This window comes from Coturnix japonica, chromosome 2 (assembly GCF_054131305.1).
Source record: "Coturnix japonica strain WE chromosome 2, WE-NBRP24, whole genome shotgun sequence".
NCBI classification, from domain to species: domain Eukaryota; kingdom Metazoa; phylum Chordata; class Aves; order Galliformes; family Phasianidae; genus Coturnix; species Coturnix japonica.
In genome coordinates, this window is record NC_140664.1 from 77,272,486 (window position 1) to 77,293,381 (window position 20,896).

Sequence of the window (20,896 nt, forward strand, 5' to 3'; positions counted from 1 at the left end):
TGAATACCCACATTTCTTCTGCAAGCAGCAGGCCGAGAGGTAGATGTTGTTCTCCCAGCCCGCCAGAGCCATGCAGTCACGGCAGTGCAGTGCCAGCCTAGCGCCGCCGCCGCCGGGGCCGCCTCTTGCAGGGCGGCGCAGAGTCCTGGGTGCTGCTGCGGGCCTTCCTCTTCGGGGGGCGCCGGGGCCCCCCACACGAGCGGTCCCTGCCCTGGGAAGAGGGGCCCGCTGCCGCCGCCTGCCCTGGCTCCTCCTGCTGCTCCTCCACTGAGGGCGCTGTGGTGGTGCTGGGGTACCCAGGGACCCCAGTAGAGCTGCTGGGCAGCTCCTCGGTACTGGGCCCAGTGTGGCTGGTGGAGTGGCCTGGGCCCGAGGCAGAAGGCAACTGATGGGAGGTGCTGGCGATGGGACTGGCTGCAGGGCTGTCCTCCCTCCCTCCTGCAGCATGGCTGATTTGGTGGTCCAGCTGATGGCGGATCACAGGGCCGTACATGGATGCGGTGATGCAGATGAGCCTCCTTATGAACGGCAACAAATCACCATTGATGATCATCTGCAGGTCCTGCACCAAGGCCTCCTGGTCCAGCCCGTGCTCACAGAGGAACTTCATGGTGGCCCACAGTCCCACTTCCACTTCCCACCAGTCATTGCTGGACACCTGCTGCAACTCCTCCCTCAGCCACTGGAGCAGGGGTCCGAGGTCTTCTGGATGGTCTTGGAAAAATGCAGCCCAGACCTCGGCTGGGAAGTTGTGCTCAGGTGGGATGAGCACCGGCTCTGCAGGCCCCTGCTCGTCCTGCAGGCCGTGATCTGAGTGTGCTGCGGGCTGCGGGACAGCACACTCGAGGTAATCGTTGTCCGACCTCACCGAGTATCGGATGGTGGTAATTTTGTGCCCGCATACGGCACAACTCGGCTTCTTGTTAGCCCACCAGATGGCACAACCGTAGCACAGCTCGTCATAGCAGGGCATCACATAGGCGACATCCTCCCGGCTTTGCCCGCAGATGGGGCAGGTCCAGTTGGATGGCACATCCATGTCCCTGGGCTGTGCAGTGGGCTGGGGAGAGCTGAGGTCGGGAATCTGCTCCCCTCACAGGTGCTGCAGCAGGCAGAAGCTGTTACGAACTGCAAGAGAGAGAGAGAGGCCACGGTCACTCACAATCCCAGGGGAAGGAAGCTGATACCATAGTCCCTCAGCAGCCTGGTCCTGGTCCCTACCAGTTGCTGCAGGGGCCATGTCCTGCACCACTCACCTCTGCTGCTACAAGCTCACCCTGTGCAGCCCCAGCTGCCTGATCCAGGCAGGGCTGGGGGAAACACTGGTGATACTGTGGGATGGGCACCAAGATCTGTTGCCAGCAGCCACACAGCAAAACACAACCAACTAGCTCAGAGCTCCAAGTCTCGCTGCTTTGCTCAACTGGAGTCCAGGCACGAGTGCACACTGGCCTCTGCCAGAGCCCAAATCTACACAGGGAGGGCTAGTGAGGTCACAGTCATCTCCATTGCTGACATCACAACCCCTCGGTAGGTGACCTCACGTTCCATCACTGCATGTACTGGGGCAGCGGCCTGGGCCTCCATCGCCCTCCACCATTTCATGATTTTCCTTTTTAATGGTCATATACTTGGGGAAAATAAAAATTGCACTTATTTACTCTCTCCACAATAATCCATCTTCTGTGAACTGTTCATTCTTTCTGAAACTTAAAGAGACATTTTTTGCCTCTTCTACATGCATTTTTGGAAACCTGGTAGTAATTTATCACCCTTAGGTGATGAGAACATCTTCCATATACTTTGGAATTGTTCTAAAGCTTCTGTAGATTATCAGAATCTTAAATGATGTCTAAATGAAGGAGTCCAAACTGTACTGTCTAAACTTTTACTTCAGGCTGCAGGTTGGGGCACAGTAAAGTTGTGGCACATCCCCTTGACACAGAATCTGAAGACTTCTCAACATCCAGTACATCAGGTCTTGCCCTGAGGTTCCCCTTTGCCTCTAGTGCCATAGGTGCAACATGGCTTTATTTTGGCTCCAGTCTTTCTGGTGTCAAGTACAGCTTTAGACCTTTTCTTTCTGTGTTTTACAGCTACAGCACCCTGCCTAAACATCTAGAGTTCTGAGTGAATTTGAAAGAAGGGATCTTGGGACCCAGCCCTCCTCCGCTATGCTGGTTAGCTTCTAGTTCAATTAAAAGTGGTTACAGAAGGAAGCCTCTCCTCCAGGACTACTGTACCAGCATCATTCCCCAAGGCACTGTGCTCCCAGCAGACATGTTCCCTGTTACAGCCTGTGGTCTGGGTCTTCTACAAAAGCAATGTTTGTGCCTTTCGTCACACCACATCCCAGTGCAGAGGAGGCTTGAAGGCGCTGTGACCAGACTGACTGTGCACTGAGCACTCCCAAGCTGCATGCCTGTTGTCACTTTCAAAGTCTCCTGAAATACAATGAAAAGACAAGTGGTTAGAGAAGAGATATTGCTTTATTTATGTGCAGGGTGCAAGGTGGAGAATAGCACCATCCACATCCATAAGCCAAAAGTTCTCAATACTCGCCTATTTAATACGTAAGGCACACATTTGTAGTTACTTGCAGCTACCACAGTGGAGCAGTATTGCTGACAGGAGGCCTGGCTGTGCTGTAGACAGGACTTCTTTTATTGATGCATTCACCTACTCTTGGCACGAGGCGTTCAACCAAGCTGTGGTTTGGCTCCTCTCTTTCCATACCAAAAACTGATAGCAGGAAGCATTCTCCACAATTCATTCAGCCTTAAGGAACGTGGAGATCATGTGTGCCTGTGCCACCTAGTGTCACAGTGATGTGATTTAACAGAGTCCCAGACAATTAATTAGCAGATGGGCCTCACAGAGGCCAATAAGTACTTGCTGACAGACAGTTAAATGTGACTGAGCGTTGTGCCCTAGCAGCCCAAAGGGCCAACCACACCCTGGGGTACATCAGGCCCAGCACTGCAATTGAGTGTGGGAAAGGGTCTTCCTCTCTGCTCTGTGCTGTGCAGTCACACCTCCAGCACAGGGTGCAGATTCTGGTGCCACGGTATAAGGATATCAGACTATTAGAGACTGTCCAAAGGAGGACCACAAAGATGGGGAAGGGTCTGGAAGGCAATGTGTGTGAGGAATAGCTGAGAGCCCTTGGTCTGTTCAGCCCAGAGCAGAGGAGCTGAGGGGAGGCCTGATGGTGGCTGCAGCTCCTCACAGGGAGCGGAGGGGCAGCGCTGAGCTCTGCTCTGTGTGACAGCGACAGGGCCCGTAACATCATTAATATAATTTATTGTCACTACACTGAGTTGAACACAATAGTTCACAATGTTGAACACAATGACAGACTCCTGGGCTTCTCAGGAGTTTGTCATGATGTTATTACTCAGCATTCAGCCAGTATTTCCTTAGGCACAACTAGCTGCAACGTCACATCATAAGCATGCTGTATGAGTAAGATTTAATGAAGTCTAACACTTAGCCTGTTATCTGTAAATACAAGTGCCTTTTCTGATTTCTTGTTCTTTTTTATTATTATTTTTTTAATCAGCATTCTTCAGCATCCTGCATTGTATGCACATACGAAGACATTAAGCACGACCAGAGAATTTCAGGAACAAATTATGTCAACCTTCCTAGATATCGGACTGACTGTGCTTTTGCCTTTTACTCTCATCTCAGAGCAGACATGACTGGGCTTAGCTGGAGGTGACTTGCAGAATAAAACTCTATAATCCAGAGATGGGTTATAAAGCAGGTATGTTTATTCCAGCGCCAGGTGCAAGGGGGATAGCTCCATCAAACTTGCACACCGACTTGTAAAATCGTGACACAGATATAGGTACATCTAATACATAGTCAATGATTTCTCGGTATTCTGATACATAGTCAATAGTTCTCAGAATTCTGATACATATTCAATAGTTCTTTAGCATGCAGACCCCCTCTTGTTCTTATCAGGGGGATGCAACTCCTCTTCTGGTCGTCCGTGAGGTCTCACTCCTTATCTGCATCCTCCCTGCTCTCTCAGGCCCCTTGTTTCCTTTACTTGTTACCTTTAAATTTCCTTTACTTATTTCTATAACTACCTTTAACCGTCCCCCTTTTAGCCCCCTTTATTCCAAATTCCAGCAGAGCATCTGTTTCCTGCTTCACTGTTCAGAAGCAGGTAGAAAAATGAATATTGTGAACCTAAGAAGGGTTTCCCCAGCAGTATTACAATTAACATTGGGAAGGACATGACATTAATTTAACACAACTGTTGCAGAAGTTTGTAAGTCTGAAATACGTATAGCAAGTTTACAAGGCTCGTTTATAACGTGCCGTGCTTTCTGAGACACGTCATTGCTCAGCAGGCTCCAACAGCGGATAAAGCCCAGAGCACAACCGGCTTCACAACCACCCCCTACGTCAGCGCTGGACCTGAGGTAACCTCCTCCCCTCAGCCCTACAGCTTCCCGCCAACCCACCAACTTCCGCTACCGGGCGGGGCGGGGCGGGGCGGGGCGGGGCGTGCTGACGTCAAACGACGCTCACGGGGCGTTGCCCGGAAGCGGAAGCGTGTCGGCCGGCGCTGTGGTGCGGAAGCTGCTGGTGGAGGCCTTCGGTTCGGTTCGGTTCGGTTCGGGGCCGCAGTCCGGCTCGTGTCGTGTCCTTCCGCCATGTCGGGCAACCTGCAGGTACAGCGGGTCCTGTTGAACCCCGGGCTCGGCGGGGAGGGGCGCCGGGCTGGGCCTGGGGGTAGAAGCGCTGACATCAGCCGTGGTGGGATGACGAGGAGGCCTGGGCGGGGGCTCGGAAGTGCAGGATGGGCCCGGGGAGTGTCCTGCCCTGTTGGGAGCTGAAGGCCCCATGGCCTGTGGGACGGGGCTGCGGCATGCTGTGAGCTGGAGCCGTAGTTTGGACTGGGGGTATATGAGCAGTGTAGTGCTTATATTGACCGAGCTGGGTGGGATCTCACTGCGGTTTTCCAGTACTTGATCACAGAATTATCAAGGTTGGAAAAGACCTAGAAAATCATCCAGTCCAACCATATACTTCCCAGCTAAATCATATTCCTCAACACAACATCCAGTCTCTCCTTGAACACTCCCATGGTCGGTGACTCCACCACCTCCCTGGGCAGTGCATTCCAATGCCTGACTACCCTTTCCAAGAAGTAATACTTCCTAATGAACAGCCTGAATCTGCCCTGGCGCAGCAGGGGAGCAAGACTGACTTTTTGAGTGGCCTGATGGAGATAGGGCAAAGAGGAATGGTTTTAAGGCATAAAAGAGGAGATTTAAGTTAGATGTTAGGAGGAAACTCCTTACTCAGGGTTGTGAGAATCTGGCACAAGGTGTCTGGAGAAGCTGTGCTGCCCCATCCTTGGAGGCACTCTAGGTTCTATGGGGCCTTGGGCAGCCTGAGCTGGTGGGGGTAGCCTTGACCATGGAAGGGGCATTGGAACTGGATGGGCTTTATGGTCCCTTCCAAGCTGAGCTGTGTGAAATTGCAGGGCCCAGAGTAAGCAAAGAGAGCAAAGCCAGTGTTCATTCCAAGGGTGGTGTTCATCCAGCTATCAAACTGTGGCCCCAGCAGATATAGCTTGTGCCTCATTTATGGTTACAGCTATGCCTTATTTTGTACAACTTTCATATAAATTATTTCCTGTTTGATACTGGTGTTTTTCATCTCATTAGCAGGCTATGAGCCTTCCTAATGCAAAAAAGTAGCAGAGCTGAGAGTCTGATACCTAAGTAATTATTTTCTTGGTTTTGTTTAAAAAGAAAAATACCAGAAACAGTCAGTACATGATGTAGGCCTTTGGTTTTATATTTCAGAGGAGCAAGGCCCTAAGATGCCCTGTTAGGAGAGTTTACCATTGATCAGAGACAGTCTTTACCATTTAGATCACGGAACAATAGCATTGTAGAATATCCTGGGTTAGAAGTGATACACCAGAATCATAAAGTCCAACTCTTATTTGCTATTTGGGTATAGTGTCGTTTTTGTCATAGCTCTGTTTTTGTTATACTGTATCCAGGAGTCTTCACAATGTTCCTGTGGTAATTAAATCACTAAAGTAACAGAAATTATTGTTTGGAATTTATTTTTGTTGTGCTGAGTTAGAATGGTTTCAGCAGGGATAGGGAGGTGATTGTCCCTCTCTACTCTGCTCTTGTGAGGCCCCATCTGGTGTACTGTGTCCAGGTGTGGAGCCCTCAGTACAAGAAAGACATGGAGATTTTGGAAAGGGTCCAGAGGAGGGACAGGAAGATGATCAGGGGGCTGGAGCACCTCCCCTATGAGGACAGGCTGAGGGAGCTGGGCTTTTTCAGCCTAGAGAAGAGAAGGTTGCGGGGTGACCTCATTGCAGCCTTTCAATACCTGAAGGGAACTTACTCCCAGGAGAGGAGTAAACTCTTTGAAAGGGCTGACAATAGCAGGACACGGGGAAATGGATCCAAGTTGAAGGAGGGAAGATTTAGGTTGGATGTTAGGGGGAAGTTCTTCACTAGGAGAGTGGTTAGGCCCTGGAACAGGCTGCCCAGGGAGGTTGTGGATGCCCCGTCCTTGGAGGTGTTCAAGACCAGGTTGGACGGGGCCCTGGGCAACCTGATGTAGTAAATGTGTATGTTTGGTGGCCCTGCCAGGCAGGGGGGTTGGAACTACATGATCCTTGAGGTCCCTTCCAATCTGGGTCATTCTGTGATTCTGTGTGATTCTGTGGTTTGCAGAAGGCAACGCAAGGTCAGCAGTGAGGAAAGATTTAAGTTCTGTATCAAAGAAACAGATGTTTGTTCTGTTTCCAGCACTTGTCACAAAGGATCCATAGTGTTACTCGTCAGGTGATTGCTTTGAAATTGATTACTCTCGATTTCAAATGGATGCAACGAGAAGATCTTTTCTTCCATAAATGCAAGACAAAGCAATAGAAGAAGAAACTTTGCTCCTTCTCTGATGGTTACAGTTTATCAGCTTAGTTTTGACTGAGACACATCAGAGTGTCTGGTTTCTGTTGAGAGTATGTGCACAGCAGTGTCTAGTGAAAACCCTGTGATGACACTGAACAGATTTGGGCACCTCAGCACAGGAAAGACATGGAGGTGCTGGAGCAGGTCCAAAGAAGGGCAGCGAGGCTCGTGAAGGGCTTGGAGAATCAGCCCTATGAGGAGAGGCTGAGGAAGCTGGAGCTGTTTAGTGTGGGGAAAAGGAAGCTGAGGGGAGACCTTATTGCCCTCTTCCAGTACCTGAAAGGTTCTTACAGTGAGAGTGGGGCAGTTCTCTTTTCACTAGTGACATGACAGGACGAGGGGAAATGGCCTCAAGTTGCGCCAGGGCAGGTTTAGGTTGGATATTAGGAAGAACTTTACAGAAAGGGTAGTTAACTACTGGAATAGGCTCCTTGAATCGCCATCCCTGGATGTCTTTAAGAGCTGTTTGAATGATTTACCTGTGTTACAGAAAGCAGTTGACCTGGCTAGTAAGGCAGCACAAGAAGATAAAGCAGGCAACTACGAAGAAGCCTTCCGCTTGTACCAGCATGCTGTGCAGTATCTTATCCATGTTGTTAAATGTAAGTGTAATGCGTTGGGTGATTAAGTTTTATATTGCCTGGAGTAGTCTTCTCTATTGACATCAGCGTTTAACTTCTGACTATCATTGACATTTGTTTTCTGTAGTGTGGCTGAGGTGTTATATTATGCAGCTTGTATCCTCACTATATTGCATACCTGCTTCTTTCCTGTATGAACTCTTAGTTGTATCCACAGGTTGTTTTTTGCTTATTAATTCATGTCATTTAGTTTCCTATGGTTTTTCCAATGGCATTTTTTACTCATATCAGTCACGCTCATCACCTTGGCCAGCAAAATGTCATAGCAGTTTGAGGGGCTGAAAAAGCTTCTAGTGCCATCATCCTTACTCCTGTTCAGTCAAGTTTTCAAGGCGAGGCAATGTTCAGGTGTATATTTGATTTATAAGTGATTACTTACCATTGATTTGTAGGTGTTAACTTCTTTCCTGTCACTTCTTTCCATGGCGTAGGGGTAAAAATAAGTCAATGAAACGTTTGGATATGTGGTAAGCCCCAAGAGAGCGATCTTGATACAATGTAAAGATGTTTTCTGAATGATGCACGTGTATTTTGCTGTTAACAAAGCATTGTTTCTCTTCAAACTCTCAGATGAAGTACAGGGTGATAAAGCAAAGCAGAGCATTAGGATGAAGTGTACGGAATACTTGGACAGAGCAGAAAAACTGAAGGAATATCTGAAAAAGAGAGAAAAAACTGCACCAAAGCCAGTTAAAGAGTCTGGTCCTGCTGATGGAAAAGGGTATGTTTTGGGGAAAGGTAAAGCAAAATACTTTCTCAACTCGGCTTATTCTGCGATTCAGCTTTTCAGAGATCATAGCAAATAGTGTTTTTGAAGTGCTTCACTTCAGGTAGCTACTAATGTTGAGGTACAGCGGGCTTAGAAAGAAAAAATAATGTGAATTAATATCACAGGCTTTTTGTTCTTGTTTGCTACACCTTTGAATGCTTTCATAGGAAATTCACTGAAGAATGGAAGCTGTTTTGCACTCATACTTGCTTTTTGGGCTCAATGACTGTGAGCCTAGTGACACAATTCTGCATGCGAATATCTAATAACTAGAAAATAAGTTCAGATTTGGTCATGATTTCTGTAGTCTGAGTTCTATCTGTCTCTCATCTGATGAGAGGTAACGAGATTCTGTCATAGGCCAATGTTCCGAATCGCTCTATTGCCTCGCTCCTGCCTATTCACTGCTTTCCTTCTATTAGATCTGTTTTTCGTTTTGCACATCTGGGAGCTGAATCAGCCCACCTGAACAAGCAGAGCCTCTTTCGTATTTTCTAGGGTAGAAGAAAGGTTTCACAATGGTGTCTCTGAGTGAGGTTGCCCTTTCTGGTAGCCTTGAACAGCCAGCACTGCTCACTTGTCTCTTGAAACCTCACCTGAGGTTTCAGCGTCTTTCATTGTCTGCTCATATAATGGGTTTTATTTTTTGAGCTGTTCTGCTGGTTTATAGTGGAAGGAAGCACGAGGCTACATGTCTCCATTCCATTTGTTCCCTATCTCACCTACTTCATTCTACTTTTAACTTCCAGTTTTCTGACAAGACTAGAGAGTTTTGTGATACTTAGTGGAACTGACCAAGTCCAGTTGCACTTTTAAACAAGGAGTAAGTGCCAGCATCTGCAGTGAAACCATTTTGCTGCTTCCACGGTGCTTTTGTTTCCTAGAGGCTGAGTCAACACACGTATAAGTATGCTAAGAGGAAGGGCTCAGGTCTGTAAGGAAGTTGAATTGGTTGCAGCGAGGGGGATTAGAATGTAATATAGAAAATCAAGGATATAAACTTGTAGAAAGCTGAATGAATCTAAAATCATAAGGGTTTTCATTCTTCTGAGTGATATTTTTTTCTGCTTCTTGCTTTCTGATCTGTAACGCAGGATAGCAGTCTTGATGTATTTCAATGTTTCTTTTTGGTTTCCAAATCAGGAATGACAGCGATGGGGAAGGAGAGTCAGAGGATCCTGAGAAAAAGAAATTACAGAATCAACTTCAAGGTAACTCTGAAGCCTCTGTTTGTTTAAATGGAGGTGACTTTGGTCAAGTGGATTTCTAGTTGCTTGTTGTATTTTCACCAGTTAACTTGTGTCTTTAAGTGGCTCAACTAGTGTACTCTACATCCAGAAGTACAGCCTTTATGACAGTGTGGGTTTGCATGCCATGAAATTCAGTGGTGAATATGTTGAAATCGTATCATTTATCAAGAAAACATTTTCCAAAGGGAATAGTCGCAGGATCCCACATGGCTCTTCTGTCAGACTGTGCCAGTTTATGTGCTGACATATTGCCTAGAGGCCAGAGCTACAGATGTCATCCAAGTACGTAGTATAAGCAGGACCATCTTCACAGAAAGGCTTGAACTCAAGTTGATAAGGTGGGAAGATGGATTCTTGTTTGTTCATAGCAACAGGCAGGATTTCCTCATGTTGCACTGATGAGGGTGTTACTCAGTTGCGTAACATAATTGTGTTTTTGAAATGACGTGCTGTACACATGCAGTGATGCAATACGCAGCAGTAGTTTTTTACATAGTAAAGAAACGGCTTAGCTTGATACTCCTTAACGGTAAAGAATTAGTAAGAGCTTCCCTGGCAGATGATATGTATTGATATGAAGAAACTTCATTCTCCTTATTTTCACTATAACAAAGGTGAGATGCATTTGTCTGATCTCTCAGTTTCTGTCATTTCAGAAGCTGTTGTACACCTTTGTAAAATGTATTCTAGTTTTGCTTCTCTACACATTTACTCAATTCTATGTGTAGCCCTATGGGACAGTTTCCTGTACTTTAAAATCAATAAGCGTTGGATTCTTAGCCTGTGCCTCACTATAACCATTTTGTTTCTTCCCAGATTAATCCAACCTTCGGTTTCCTATGAACCATAAGGTTCTTGCTTATTAATCCTCTTGCTTTAAACATCTGAGATGTGAGATCTCTGGTGTCTTTAAACTTAACATAGGAGCCTCCTATACAGTGTAAGCTCTTGGCAGCCCTCACTTTGCTTATCTTCATTTTACTTCCCATGACAGCTATGGCTATGCCCTGCATTCAGTTTTACTGCCTTGTTACTCTTAGCTGACTTTGTCTTATGGAACTTTCCACACCTATGGCTGTGTATCAACCAATTCACAGAGCTCTGAAGGCATAAGGGGAAAGTGACAAGAAAATAGCTTGCAAAAGCTGGTTGTGAGCTTATAGAAAACCCTTTGTAGAGAAAAGTGGCAACTGCATTGCTAAGTATGCTTGAGTACAGAAAGATAAGCATTAGGCCATTGACACTGGTTCATTTGGAAGATTTCTCTTACCTTTTGGATTTGCCTTGAATAGGATTTCACAATCTGCAGCTGGCTCACCAGCTCCACTGTGAGCTGTCCCATCTAAAAGATGCCCAGGTAATGGAGTTTTTATCTTCAGACTGACTAACCTGAAGTCTGGAGAGACAGGGGACATCACAGCTCAGCAGCTAAAATCAAATGAAGTAATTTGTGGCCCGGGGCCTGGCAGTAGGAGAGGAATTTAGCCAAGTCCAGGTGACGGAATTATGATTAGAGGAGCATGAGTTCCATCTTCTGCATTTTGGGGACCATGCGTGTTTTGTAAGTGCTGTCATGAGCGCTGGTTTATATTGGTGGAAATAAAGTGTTTCTCTCCTCCAGGATGGGAAGACGGAGAAAGCAGCATGGGTAGGGTCAGCAGCGCCAACAGTCAAAAACACAGAGACTTCTTTTTTTGTTGTAACAGATGTTTATTAGGTGTTATAAGCAGCAGGCCGAGAGGTAGATGTTGGGCTCCCAGCCCGCCAGAGCCGTGCTGTGACGGCAGTGCGGTTCTGGCCTAGTGCCACCGCCGGGGCCGCCTCTTGCAGTGCGGCACAGAGACCTGGGGGCTGCTGCGGGCCTTCCTCTTCGGGGAAGAACACAGCCGTAGCACAGCTGGTGCTGACAGGGGGTCACGTAGGCGACATCCTCCCGGATTTGCCCGCAGATGGGGCAGGTCCAGTTGGACGGCACGTCCATGGCCCTGGGCTGTGCGGTGGGCTGGGGAGAGCTGAGGTCGGGAAGCTGCTCCCCTCACAGGTGCTGCAGCAGGCAGAACGTGTTACGAACTGCAAGAGAGAGAGGCCACAATCACTCACAGTCCCAGGGGACTGTGATGTCCCAGTCCCTCAGCAGCAAACCCTCCTGATCCCAGTTCCCCACCAGCTGCTGCAGGGGCCATGTCCTGCACCACTCACCTCTGCTGCTACAAGCACAGCCTGTGTGGCCCCAGCTGCCTGATCCAGGCAGGGCTGGGGGAAACACTGGTGATACTGTGGGATGGGCACCAAGATCTGGTGCCAGCAGCCACACAGCAAAACACAACCAACTAGCTCAGAGCTCCAAGTCTCGCTGCTTTGCTCAACTGGAGTCCAGGCACGAGTGCACACTGAGTGCTCACAGCCGGGTGTTTGCCGATGCTTTCCTGTGCAACCTACTCTAAGGAGCCTGCTTCGTCTGGGTGTATGTCTTGTTGATCTCCTTTTAGGAACTGTACTCTTCTGTAGCTGCTGTTGGTATGTTTGCTGATCAGTTACAGAGTATCATTGCATGTCACAGAACTTCTAACAACTGTCTGCTTATTGATCTTTTTTTGTGGTAAAATAAAAAAAATGAGAAATCTTTGTAGAAGTAATATTCATTTGACATCTCCCCAGGGAGGTGGTTGAGTTGCCATCCCTGGATGTGTTTAAGAGCCATTTGGATGTGGTGCTCAGTGATACGATTTAGCAGAGGGTTGTTAGAGTTAGGGTACTATGCAGTGGGGTTGGACTCGATGATCTCTAGAGGTCCCTTCCAACCCCTACAATTCTGTGATTCTGTGTGTTAGGCTGTGGTTGGACTTGATGATCTTCAAGATCTTTTCCAACCTGGATAATTCTGTGATTCTATGACTAGCATTGTTTGATGCTTAAATCTGTGTGGAAATGTCTTGTTTTTATTTCATGTGGACATATGCATAGATTCCTTTTTCAAATCTATAGTAAGCAAATAGTAGAACAACACACATCACTGATTTATGTGATCTTATAGGTGCCATTGTTATGGAGCGGCCAAATGTGAAATGGAGTGATGTTGCTGGCCTTGAAGGTGCCAAAGAAGCTCTTAAAGAAGCAGTGATCTTGCCCATTAAGTTTCCACACTTGTTCACAGGTCAGTATTACAGCGTTTATTTCCTAACTTAGATACTACTGTTGAAGTAAGCTGTGTGAGCAGAGTCTAAGGAGAGCATTATGCTGATATATCAGAGGCTCAAACTGAGCTGGTAATGATCTATCTGATAGGTGTTTCTTAGATACATACAGAAGTCTTAGTAAATTAGGGAGCCTTCATCGTAAAGATAGACTTGCTCTTGTTACAGTGTTTTGATGATTGCTGATTTCTTTCTTGCAGGAAAGAGAACCCCCTGGAGAGGAATTCTTCTGTTTGGACCACCAGGAACAGGAAAGTCTTACCTAGCAAAAGCTGTTGCAACAGAAGCGAACAATTCCACTTTCTTTTCAGTATCTTCCTCTGACCTGGTCTCAAAGTGGCTGGGAGAGAGTGAAAAGTAAGTTGGAGTTGCCAGAGTTCCAGGAAAATATTACCAGAAAGAAATGAATTTTTCAGGGCTAGATGGGGCATTCTAAAGAAATAAAATTTGAAGGAAGGTTCATGTGTCTTGTTAAAGCAAATCTTAGATACTGCATTGAAGCACAGAAACGTCAGCTAAAAGTACCATAATGCACTGTATTTGGTGCTGCGGCAGCTGGACTGCTCTTCAGTACTCAAGACTGTGTTTAAAACTAGTTCAGACAAAGATATCAGGAGCACAATGGTAATCAATGAGCTTCTGAACCCAGCTGTGATTGTACAATGAAGTGGTTTGAGGTGCTGGGATACTTGGTTTCTAGTCACCTTCTGGCTCACCTGTTGCAGTAGCCCTGCAGATAACACATGGCCTTTCACCCCACAGAGGTGCAAAGGTTTTCTTCTACATTCTGTTTTCAAACAAAATCTTGAAGCTGTGGAAGGTGGGCATGTATGGGTTGGGAGAGATGACCACCTGTGAAATACTCACTCTGCATGTTTGTTTGTTACGATGCAATGTGTTAACGTGGCCAGGAAGCCTAAAGTGACCTTATTCTGTGGTATCTCACTCAGCATCTCAGCATTATGCAGAGTTATTGGAGCTGAAAGGATGTTGTATCTTTGAGTAGCTCTGTTAGTATCTTACGTGGGATTCATTTTGTTTTTTATTTCTAGTTTTTTCTTAACAAAATCACTGTATCATAATCCAAAGTTACGTGTTCTTGCTGGTTTGCACATTAAGATAACTGCAGCTATTTCCTTTTTTAAGATTAGTGAAAAACCTATTCCAGCTTGCCAGAGAAAACAAGCCCTCTATTATCTTCATTGATGAGATCGATTCGCTGTGTGGGTCAAGAAGTGAAAATGAAAGCGAGGCCGCTAGACGGATTAAAACAGAGTTTTTAGTCCAGATGCAAGGTAAGTTTAATGGCTTTCAGAATCAAAGGAATTTGGCTGTGCATAAAATACACAGCTTACATGTGAAAAGATCTGCAGCTTTACCCCATTGCGTTTTGTAAATGTTCTAAAACATTTACAGGCATTCTCTGTTTATTTTCTAAACGGTGAAATGATTTCTTCCTCGTTATAGGGGTTGGCGTTGATAATGAAGGAATATTGGTCTTGGGAGCAACAAACATACCTTGGGTTTTGGATTCTGCTATCAGGAGAAGGTATGTTGGCCTATGATTTATATATTTATGTTTATGGTAAGAAATCTGCAACCATTGTGAGGGTTCATCCTAAGACTATTTGGGTGAGCGAGCTACTTGATCCTTGCAGACGCAGCTCATGAGATGGACTGAGTCAAATAATGGGTGTTTAAACCATGTGGCCTCCAGAGGTCGCTTCCACCCTGAGCGAGTGTAGTTTCATAGGAGGAATAAGAGGTGAAGGTGGTACTTAAAATTTCAAGTCATTCTTTGCAGTGAGAACGAGTATCTCTCATTCTTGTCCATAAAACTTGAAGGAGCTTGTAGAGCGTGGCAGTAACAGAATTAATTTTCAATGGCTTTGGCCTGCTCTGTCACCTATAGGAAGTCAGTAGTGTTCTACAGAGCTTGGAGTTGGTTACTTCCCTGGTGGGAGGTCATTGTCTCTTTGAGAACAGATGCTTCAAATGAAGCACTGCAGTTATCAACCATTCCTACCAACAACTATATTGAGAGTAAGCAGTTTCATTTAGGAACAAAGTATGTACTGATTTGCATAAGCTTCTTTCCATTGTGCACCTGCGTGAGCCAATGTCTGTGCAGTGTTTTGCTTTTATCTTTTTCAAACCAGGTTTGAGAAGCGTATTTATATCCCTTTACCTGAAGACCATGCCAGGGCTGCCATGTTCAAACTTCACCTCGGGTCGACTCCAAGTCTCCTAACAGAAGCAGATTATCGGGAGCTTGGAAAAAGAACCGATGGCTACTCTGGTGCAGATATAAGCATCATTGTACGCGATGCACTGATGCAGCCTGTTAGGAAAGTGCAGTCAGCTACTCACTTTAAAAAAGTAAGTAAAAAAACCAAACGTTTTTCATATTACTTCAACTCTGAGAATTATCTTGCTCTGAATAAGCTAGAATAAGTGTGAACTGAAGGTGGGCACTTTTCTCCACATAGTTACGAGGAATACATTCAGCTTAAGGCACCAAGAGAAAGGAACACTTAAATACAATATGGTTCAGAACGCAAGAGATCTATTTAAGTTCCAGAGTTTGCAGTGAGAAAACCTTATCAACCTGTTAAAATATGCCACCACCCTGTAAGTTTGCTGGTGGGAAAGAATATTTGATAGGTTTTTTGATGAACTTTTCCCAGTTTAAAATCAAAGAATAATTTGAAATGGTATTTCAGAGCTGTGACGCTGTTGTAAACTGTATTTGCTTAAAAAAAAAATAAGCGGCTGTTTTGATATATCAGAGATTTTCTGGATTACTCCTTCCCTTAAGCAGCAATGCCTAAAGTATTTATCCATTGTTGTCTTTAAACGATGATGGCATTTCTGACCAATGGGTTGTCACATTTGAGCCTTCCATTGAAATTTTCAGACATCTGAGGCGTGTCTCACTACCACAGAACAATGAAATAATCTCAGTTACCACAGTTTGCAGAGCAGCCAAAGGCAATTCTTACCTCTTTTGCCAAAAAAGAGAACAAACCTACAGTGCTTTGAGTGTTCTGATGCAAGTCTGTTCCACTTGTTTTGTTTGTACTTTAATTGGATGCAGATTCTTATTTTTATAAGAAAAATCTTTGCTTTATTAACTATTTCCATAATAGCAATTTGTCCCACTTAAATAGAATCATGGGATGGCTTGGTTTGGAAGGGACCTCAAAGCCTACCCAGCCCCAACCCCATGTCCTGGGCAGACACAGGGACCAGCTCAGGCTGCCCAGGGCCCCATCCAACTTGGCCTGGAGCACCTCCAGGGATGGGACACCACAGCTTCTCTGGGCAGCTGTGCCAGCGCCTCGCTGCCCTGAGTAAGAAGTTTCCTCCTAGCATCTCACCTAAATGTTCTCTCTTTTGGTTTAAACTATTCCCCCTTGTCCTAATTGCCATCTGCCCGTGTAAAAAACAAAGTTGGTCTGCCTCCTGGTTCTAGCACTTTGCTCAGTTTTTGTAACTCACTGTAAACCACTGCTTGTTCCAGATGATTGATATCGGTTTGTGCAAGTGAGTTCCTAATGTTATAATCTCCACTTTTCTTTGCTGTGCTTTCAAAACAGATTGGAACAGCAAATCCGCTTCTCTGCTATTTAACAACAAACAGTTGTTTTTTGATCTTTGTATATGTTCTGTGTTCTTGGGGATGTGTGATACTTCAGTGACAGATGATAGAACTCCGGGTCTTAGATGTGCACTGCAAAAAGATAAGAGGCAGCTGGTGCAGATTTTGAGGTTCTGTCTGTGTATCTGGAAAAAAAAAGGATGGTTTCTGTTCTCCCGCTAGATGGCCCCATTTTCTGTCAAGTACTGTTTGAGGTTGTGTCCAAAAAGATGCCCACAACTTTGTAGTGCAGTAAGTAAAAGCTTAAAAGGACATCCGAGGCAGCTCAACTTGAGGGACACTCAGTAATAACTGAGTATATAATAGTAATAACATTTAGAAATGTTAACCAGTGGTGAATGGACTCCTGCAGTGATGGATGACTAAGAGGAGAGTGGTCTCCAAACAGCAGTGCTGATACGTTGGCTTTCTACAGACATTCCTACCTTAAAGGCTCATTGGTTCTGACGTGATATGAGTTCAAGTATCTGACTATTGCTGCGTGTTTCCTAAGTGAATGATGCCAGCACCTTTTCACAGTTCCACTCTGCTGGATAAGACTTCTCAGTGGGTGGGGGGAGTCAAGAGAAAATGAAGGGAATGCTTTTGCTCTAAAGACGTTCAGTTTATTTGTTTATGTGTTTATTTATTAGGTAAAAGGACCATCAGTGTCAAATCCAAACACAGTGGTAGATTTGTACACCCCTTGCTCTCCAGGTGATCCTGATGCTGAAGAAATGACATGGATGGATGTTCCAGGGGATAAATTACTGGAGCCTAAAGTTTCCATGGTGGGTTTTGTTGTTGTGGTTTTTCTTTGTGGTGTTTCTTGCTTTGCAGAGCCCTGAACATACTCAAGGCTTTTTAAAGCCAGCATGCAAGGCAATTGGCTGAGCCCTTTGTTTATAGACGTGCTTGGACGTGCCAGATGACATATTAATCCCAACACAGCATGACAATAGAACATGCTTATCAGCAAGCCAGCTCTCTGTCACTGATAAGCATTTATCATTGTCTAGTGGCATGTAGTATAGACAGCACCCAACTCTTCCTCCTTTAATTTTTCTCTTATTCCTTTAAAGCCTTCAGAATCCCTGCCCCATCATATGTTATTTTCCCATTGCTCTACAGCATCGTTGTTGACACCGACAAGTGGGAAGTTATATTCAGTGTAACTTGAGAAGAATGTGCTGTGGGTAAATTTTGCCCACAAAAGAAATGCAAGCATAACCAATACAGTGTAAAAATCTGGTGGATATAATGGTAGCTTGGATTATACTTCATCACAGATGATGCAGCTACATTGCTTCTGTCTACAGATTAAAACATCATACTTGAGAGAGATTGAATTTTAAATGCACTGCTTGAAAGGTTACAAATTGCTGAGCACTTTGTATATTGTATATTGTACCCCCAAGCAGCAGAAGGTTCTGAGTGTACGTGCACTGTTTGAAGGAAGGACTTGATATCAGATTTGTGCTCACTAATTGTCTGTCTTCAGGAGTTAAAAAGTGACCCGTGTGCAGAAATGTTTAAATAAGAGTTCCTACCGTCAACTTGTTTGAAAAGGCTTTTTAAAGCTTACTTTTCTTTGCAGTATTGTTAGCAGTGGTACGTTTTCTAAGCGCATTTTCTTGCTTTCTTTCTTACAGGCCGACATGCTCAGCTCACTAGCTAGCACGAAGCCAACAGTTAACGAGCAGGACCTGGAGAAGTTAAAGAAATTTACAGAAGACTTTGGTCAGGAAGGCTAAGCCAAAGATGTCCGTGGATCATTCGAACTTTTGCTTTCTTAAGTATTCTTGTGTCTTTATCAATGGCACTCCAAATAAATGCCGATAAACTCTCTCCTTTCTTGTTTTGCAGAAGGAATAGAAGATCTGTTTGCAAAGACCCTTACGCTTTTATATTGTATTGTTTTCTTCAGACGTCTATTCAGTGTCTTCTATCGGAAAATAATACCGAAAATACAATTTTAGCAAAGTGATGTGGCAACTCATGTGAAATATTTGTAATTTTTCAATGATGGGTTCAGTTTTAGCTATTCTATTAGGCCTGGGCATGAGCGAGTTTTGAACTTCCAGTAGGCTCAAAAAGAAACCCTTTTTTGAGGGTGCAAAGAGAACCGATTTGCCAGGTGTTTTCAGTAGCCGTCAGCCCACATGTTGATTACTCCTTTCATTTAGAGAAATGCAACGAGATTTGGTAATTGAACATAACTGTGTGTTTGCTGTTAAGGTAAGAAAGAAAACACTGTGAGGGGAAGACTGTATGAGCCAGTGCTTTGTTTCAATACTGATGAATGCGGTATTCGGCTTTTTCTGCTGTGCTGTGTTAGAAAATTTTGCCTTAAACAGCAAGCTTTTGTTTTTAACTCTTTACTAGCTGATACACATGTCACTATGCAATTGAGCAAAGATGTTCGTTACATGCAAGTATGGGAAAGATTTTCTGATGGCTGGTTTTTTAAATCCGGTTTTATCAGAGTTTTGGCTAAAGGTAGGAAAAAAAGCATTGAGTAGCACTTGTAAGATTCTGTATGTTAAGGCTGGCAAGGTATGGATAGTCCTTGAAGAGTGTAAGGGAGGCGTTTTGGGAAGCAGCATACTCTCAGGGGTGAGGAGCATGTAGCACGATATAGCCGCAGACTTTGCAGTGATAGGTTAATTCAGAGCCCCGCTGATCACTATGGCGTCCAGGTTACATCAACTTAGCGCTTCATCTTTGGGAAGAGGCTGGCACTTTAGTGCAGAAGTAGCGCTTCTGTTGATTATTGTTTTTAAGAACTACAGATTGAAACGTGCCTGAACTTACAACGCTACAGTGTCAGCACTGAGTTTGTGCCTTGTAAGTTTGCACTGGCTGTAGCTGCGAAACATGGTTGGGATACCCAGAACGCTCTGTTCTGTAATGGTTGTGCAACTCTGTTGTGCGTATGCTTTGTTTAAGTTGCATTCAAAGAAAATTGCACACTTCATGTGCATATGTTACACGTACACATGCACATAGATGATTGTCTTTTTATGGGTTTTGGTTTCCTTTATGTACATATTTTGTGTACTTGATAAATCATAGGATGGGTGAAACTTGCTGTGCTTAAATGAAGTAAAATGTACAACACCAGTTCTGTTCTGTGAGTGTTTCTTCAATGTTACTTTCAAGAATTTATCGCTTCAGTTTAGGCTTTTGTTTCTACGTTTGACAGCTAAGCAAAATACTTAGAAATTCTTTCATCTGCGAGGTGCTGAGCTTCTGTTTACTAACAGAATGAAATGTTCTTTCCAAAGTCATTCAGTTTCACACAGCTTTACTTTGGTCTTGCACTGGAAAATGTGAATGTGATTCAGTGAGCTGCAAATCTTTTTGTGGACCTTTGTGGGCCAGCGGGGAAATTCCAGTGGAGATGCAAGTTACTGTGGTTTGTAAACTTAATCTTAGTTGCAGCAGGGTTGTTTGTTCTCAGTTGCCCCTGGTGAACACTTCAGAAGTGAGCCACGCTCTAGCATTGCTCTCACCTGGAGGACTGAAGCTGCTGTCTGAATTACTTGTTAATTGACCTTCATAAATGACAGTCCTTTATGGCAATCTTAAAATTCTCAGGAAATGTGTTTCTTTGTTGTCGTCGTAAGTCAGTTTATCCTATGGGTTTCTCTAAACCTAACTGTAATCCCTTATCTTTAATGTACAAAAGTATGCTGTATGTTTTAAACTTGCATCTTGCTGCTTGCTCAGTTGTGGGATGACATCTGTAATGGAAACTTTGGTGTTTCAAGTTGTTTTTAGAAATATTCCAAATAAACACCGCTGGTTAGAACTGCAGCTGCAAGGATAACTTTTTGTTCTGCTGTTTTTGTACGGTGAGAATAAGTTGATCACATATTCCTAGCTAAGTTATCCCAGAAGATGTAGCTAAATGGCTGTGGGGGAGGTAGGGAGGAGGTGTCATTTACTTCAGCTTTCAGGGTTAATCTGAACTATGAAGGCTACTCCAAAGGTGGTATTTATTTTATTATATCAACCCATGGTGTCAGAGGCAGATGCTGGTGGTTTGGCAGTAGTGGTTGAACCTTCCTACCAATATTCCATGATGTGATCTTGCTGTGCGACAGATGGCAGCAGAGGGGCAGCCTGACAATGGCATGTGACATGGGAGTACAAATGAAGTAGAGGTGTCATTGAATTCCTCCACACAGGAAGAATTATGCCTGTTGACACTCATCAATGCTTGCTGAATATTTATGGAGACCAAGCAGTGGATGTGAGCACAGTGAGGCAGTGGGTGGTGTGTTTTAGCAGCAAGGAAGTTGTTTCAGTGGAAATAAATAGGAGGCATTCAGAGCAACCTATGTGCTCATAAGCAGCAACAATGCTGCTTGGTTTATGGTTGATTAAAGGTTATATTTGCTTTACATAACCAGAACCTCTAAGCACTGG

The 20,896-nt window shown here is 44.8% G+C and overlaps 2 protein-coding genes across 3 annotated transcripts; one reads left to right on the forward strand and one right to left on the reverse strand.

Annotated features, from left to right (window-relative positions):
• LOC146761985 (uncharacterized) lies at positions 1–1,039 on the reverse strand. Its single transcript, XM_085540334.1, has one exon. The coding sequence runs from the start codon at positions 1,037–1,039 to the stop codon at positions 98–100; it is 942 nt and encodes a 313-aa protein (XP_085396460.1). The 3' UTR covers positions 1–97.
• Positions 1,040–4,560: 3,521 nt separating this feature from the next.
• On the forward strand, positions 4,561–20,294 carry VPS4B (vacuolar protein sorting 4 homolog B). 2 transcript variants are annotated; one of them, XM_015854583.3, is made up of 12 exons: positions 4,561–4,691; positions 7,459–7,570; positions 8,180–8,330; positions 9,522–9,589; positions 12,663–12,782; positions 13,023–13,179; positions 13,969–14,117; positions 14,290–14,371; positions 14,982–15,201; positions 17,116–17,253; positions 18,115–18,225; positions 18,329–20,294. In XM_015854583.3, the coding sequence occupies exons 1-11, from the start codon at positions 4,674–4,676 to the stop codon at positions 18,214–18,216; spliced, it is 1,317 nt and encodes a 438-aa protein (XP_015710069.1). In that variant the 5' UTR covers positions 4,561–4,673; the 3' UTR covers positions 18,217–18,225; positions 18,329–20,294. The 2 variants fall into 2 exon arrangements, with proteins under 2 accessions (XP_015710069.1, XP_015710068.1); XM_015854582.3 differs by having other exon boundaries at positions 18,115–20,294.
• Positions 20,295–20,896: the final 602 nt, after the last annotated feature.

Coding starts and splice junctions, on each gene's coding strand:
- LOC146761985 (XM_085540334.1), bottom strand. CDS start 1,039: ATGGATGTGCCATCCAACTGGACCTGCCCCATCTGCGGGCAAAGCCGG.
- VPS4B (XM_015854582.3), top strand. Junction 14,372..14,981: donor GATTCTGCTATCAGGAGAAG/GTATGTTGGCCT, acceptor TTTTCAAACCAG/GTTTGAGAAGCGTATTTATA. Junction 17,254..18,114: donor TGGAGCCTAAAGTTTCCATG/GTGGGTTTTGTT, acceptor TCTTTCTTACAG/GCCGACATGCTCAGCTCACT.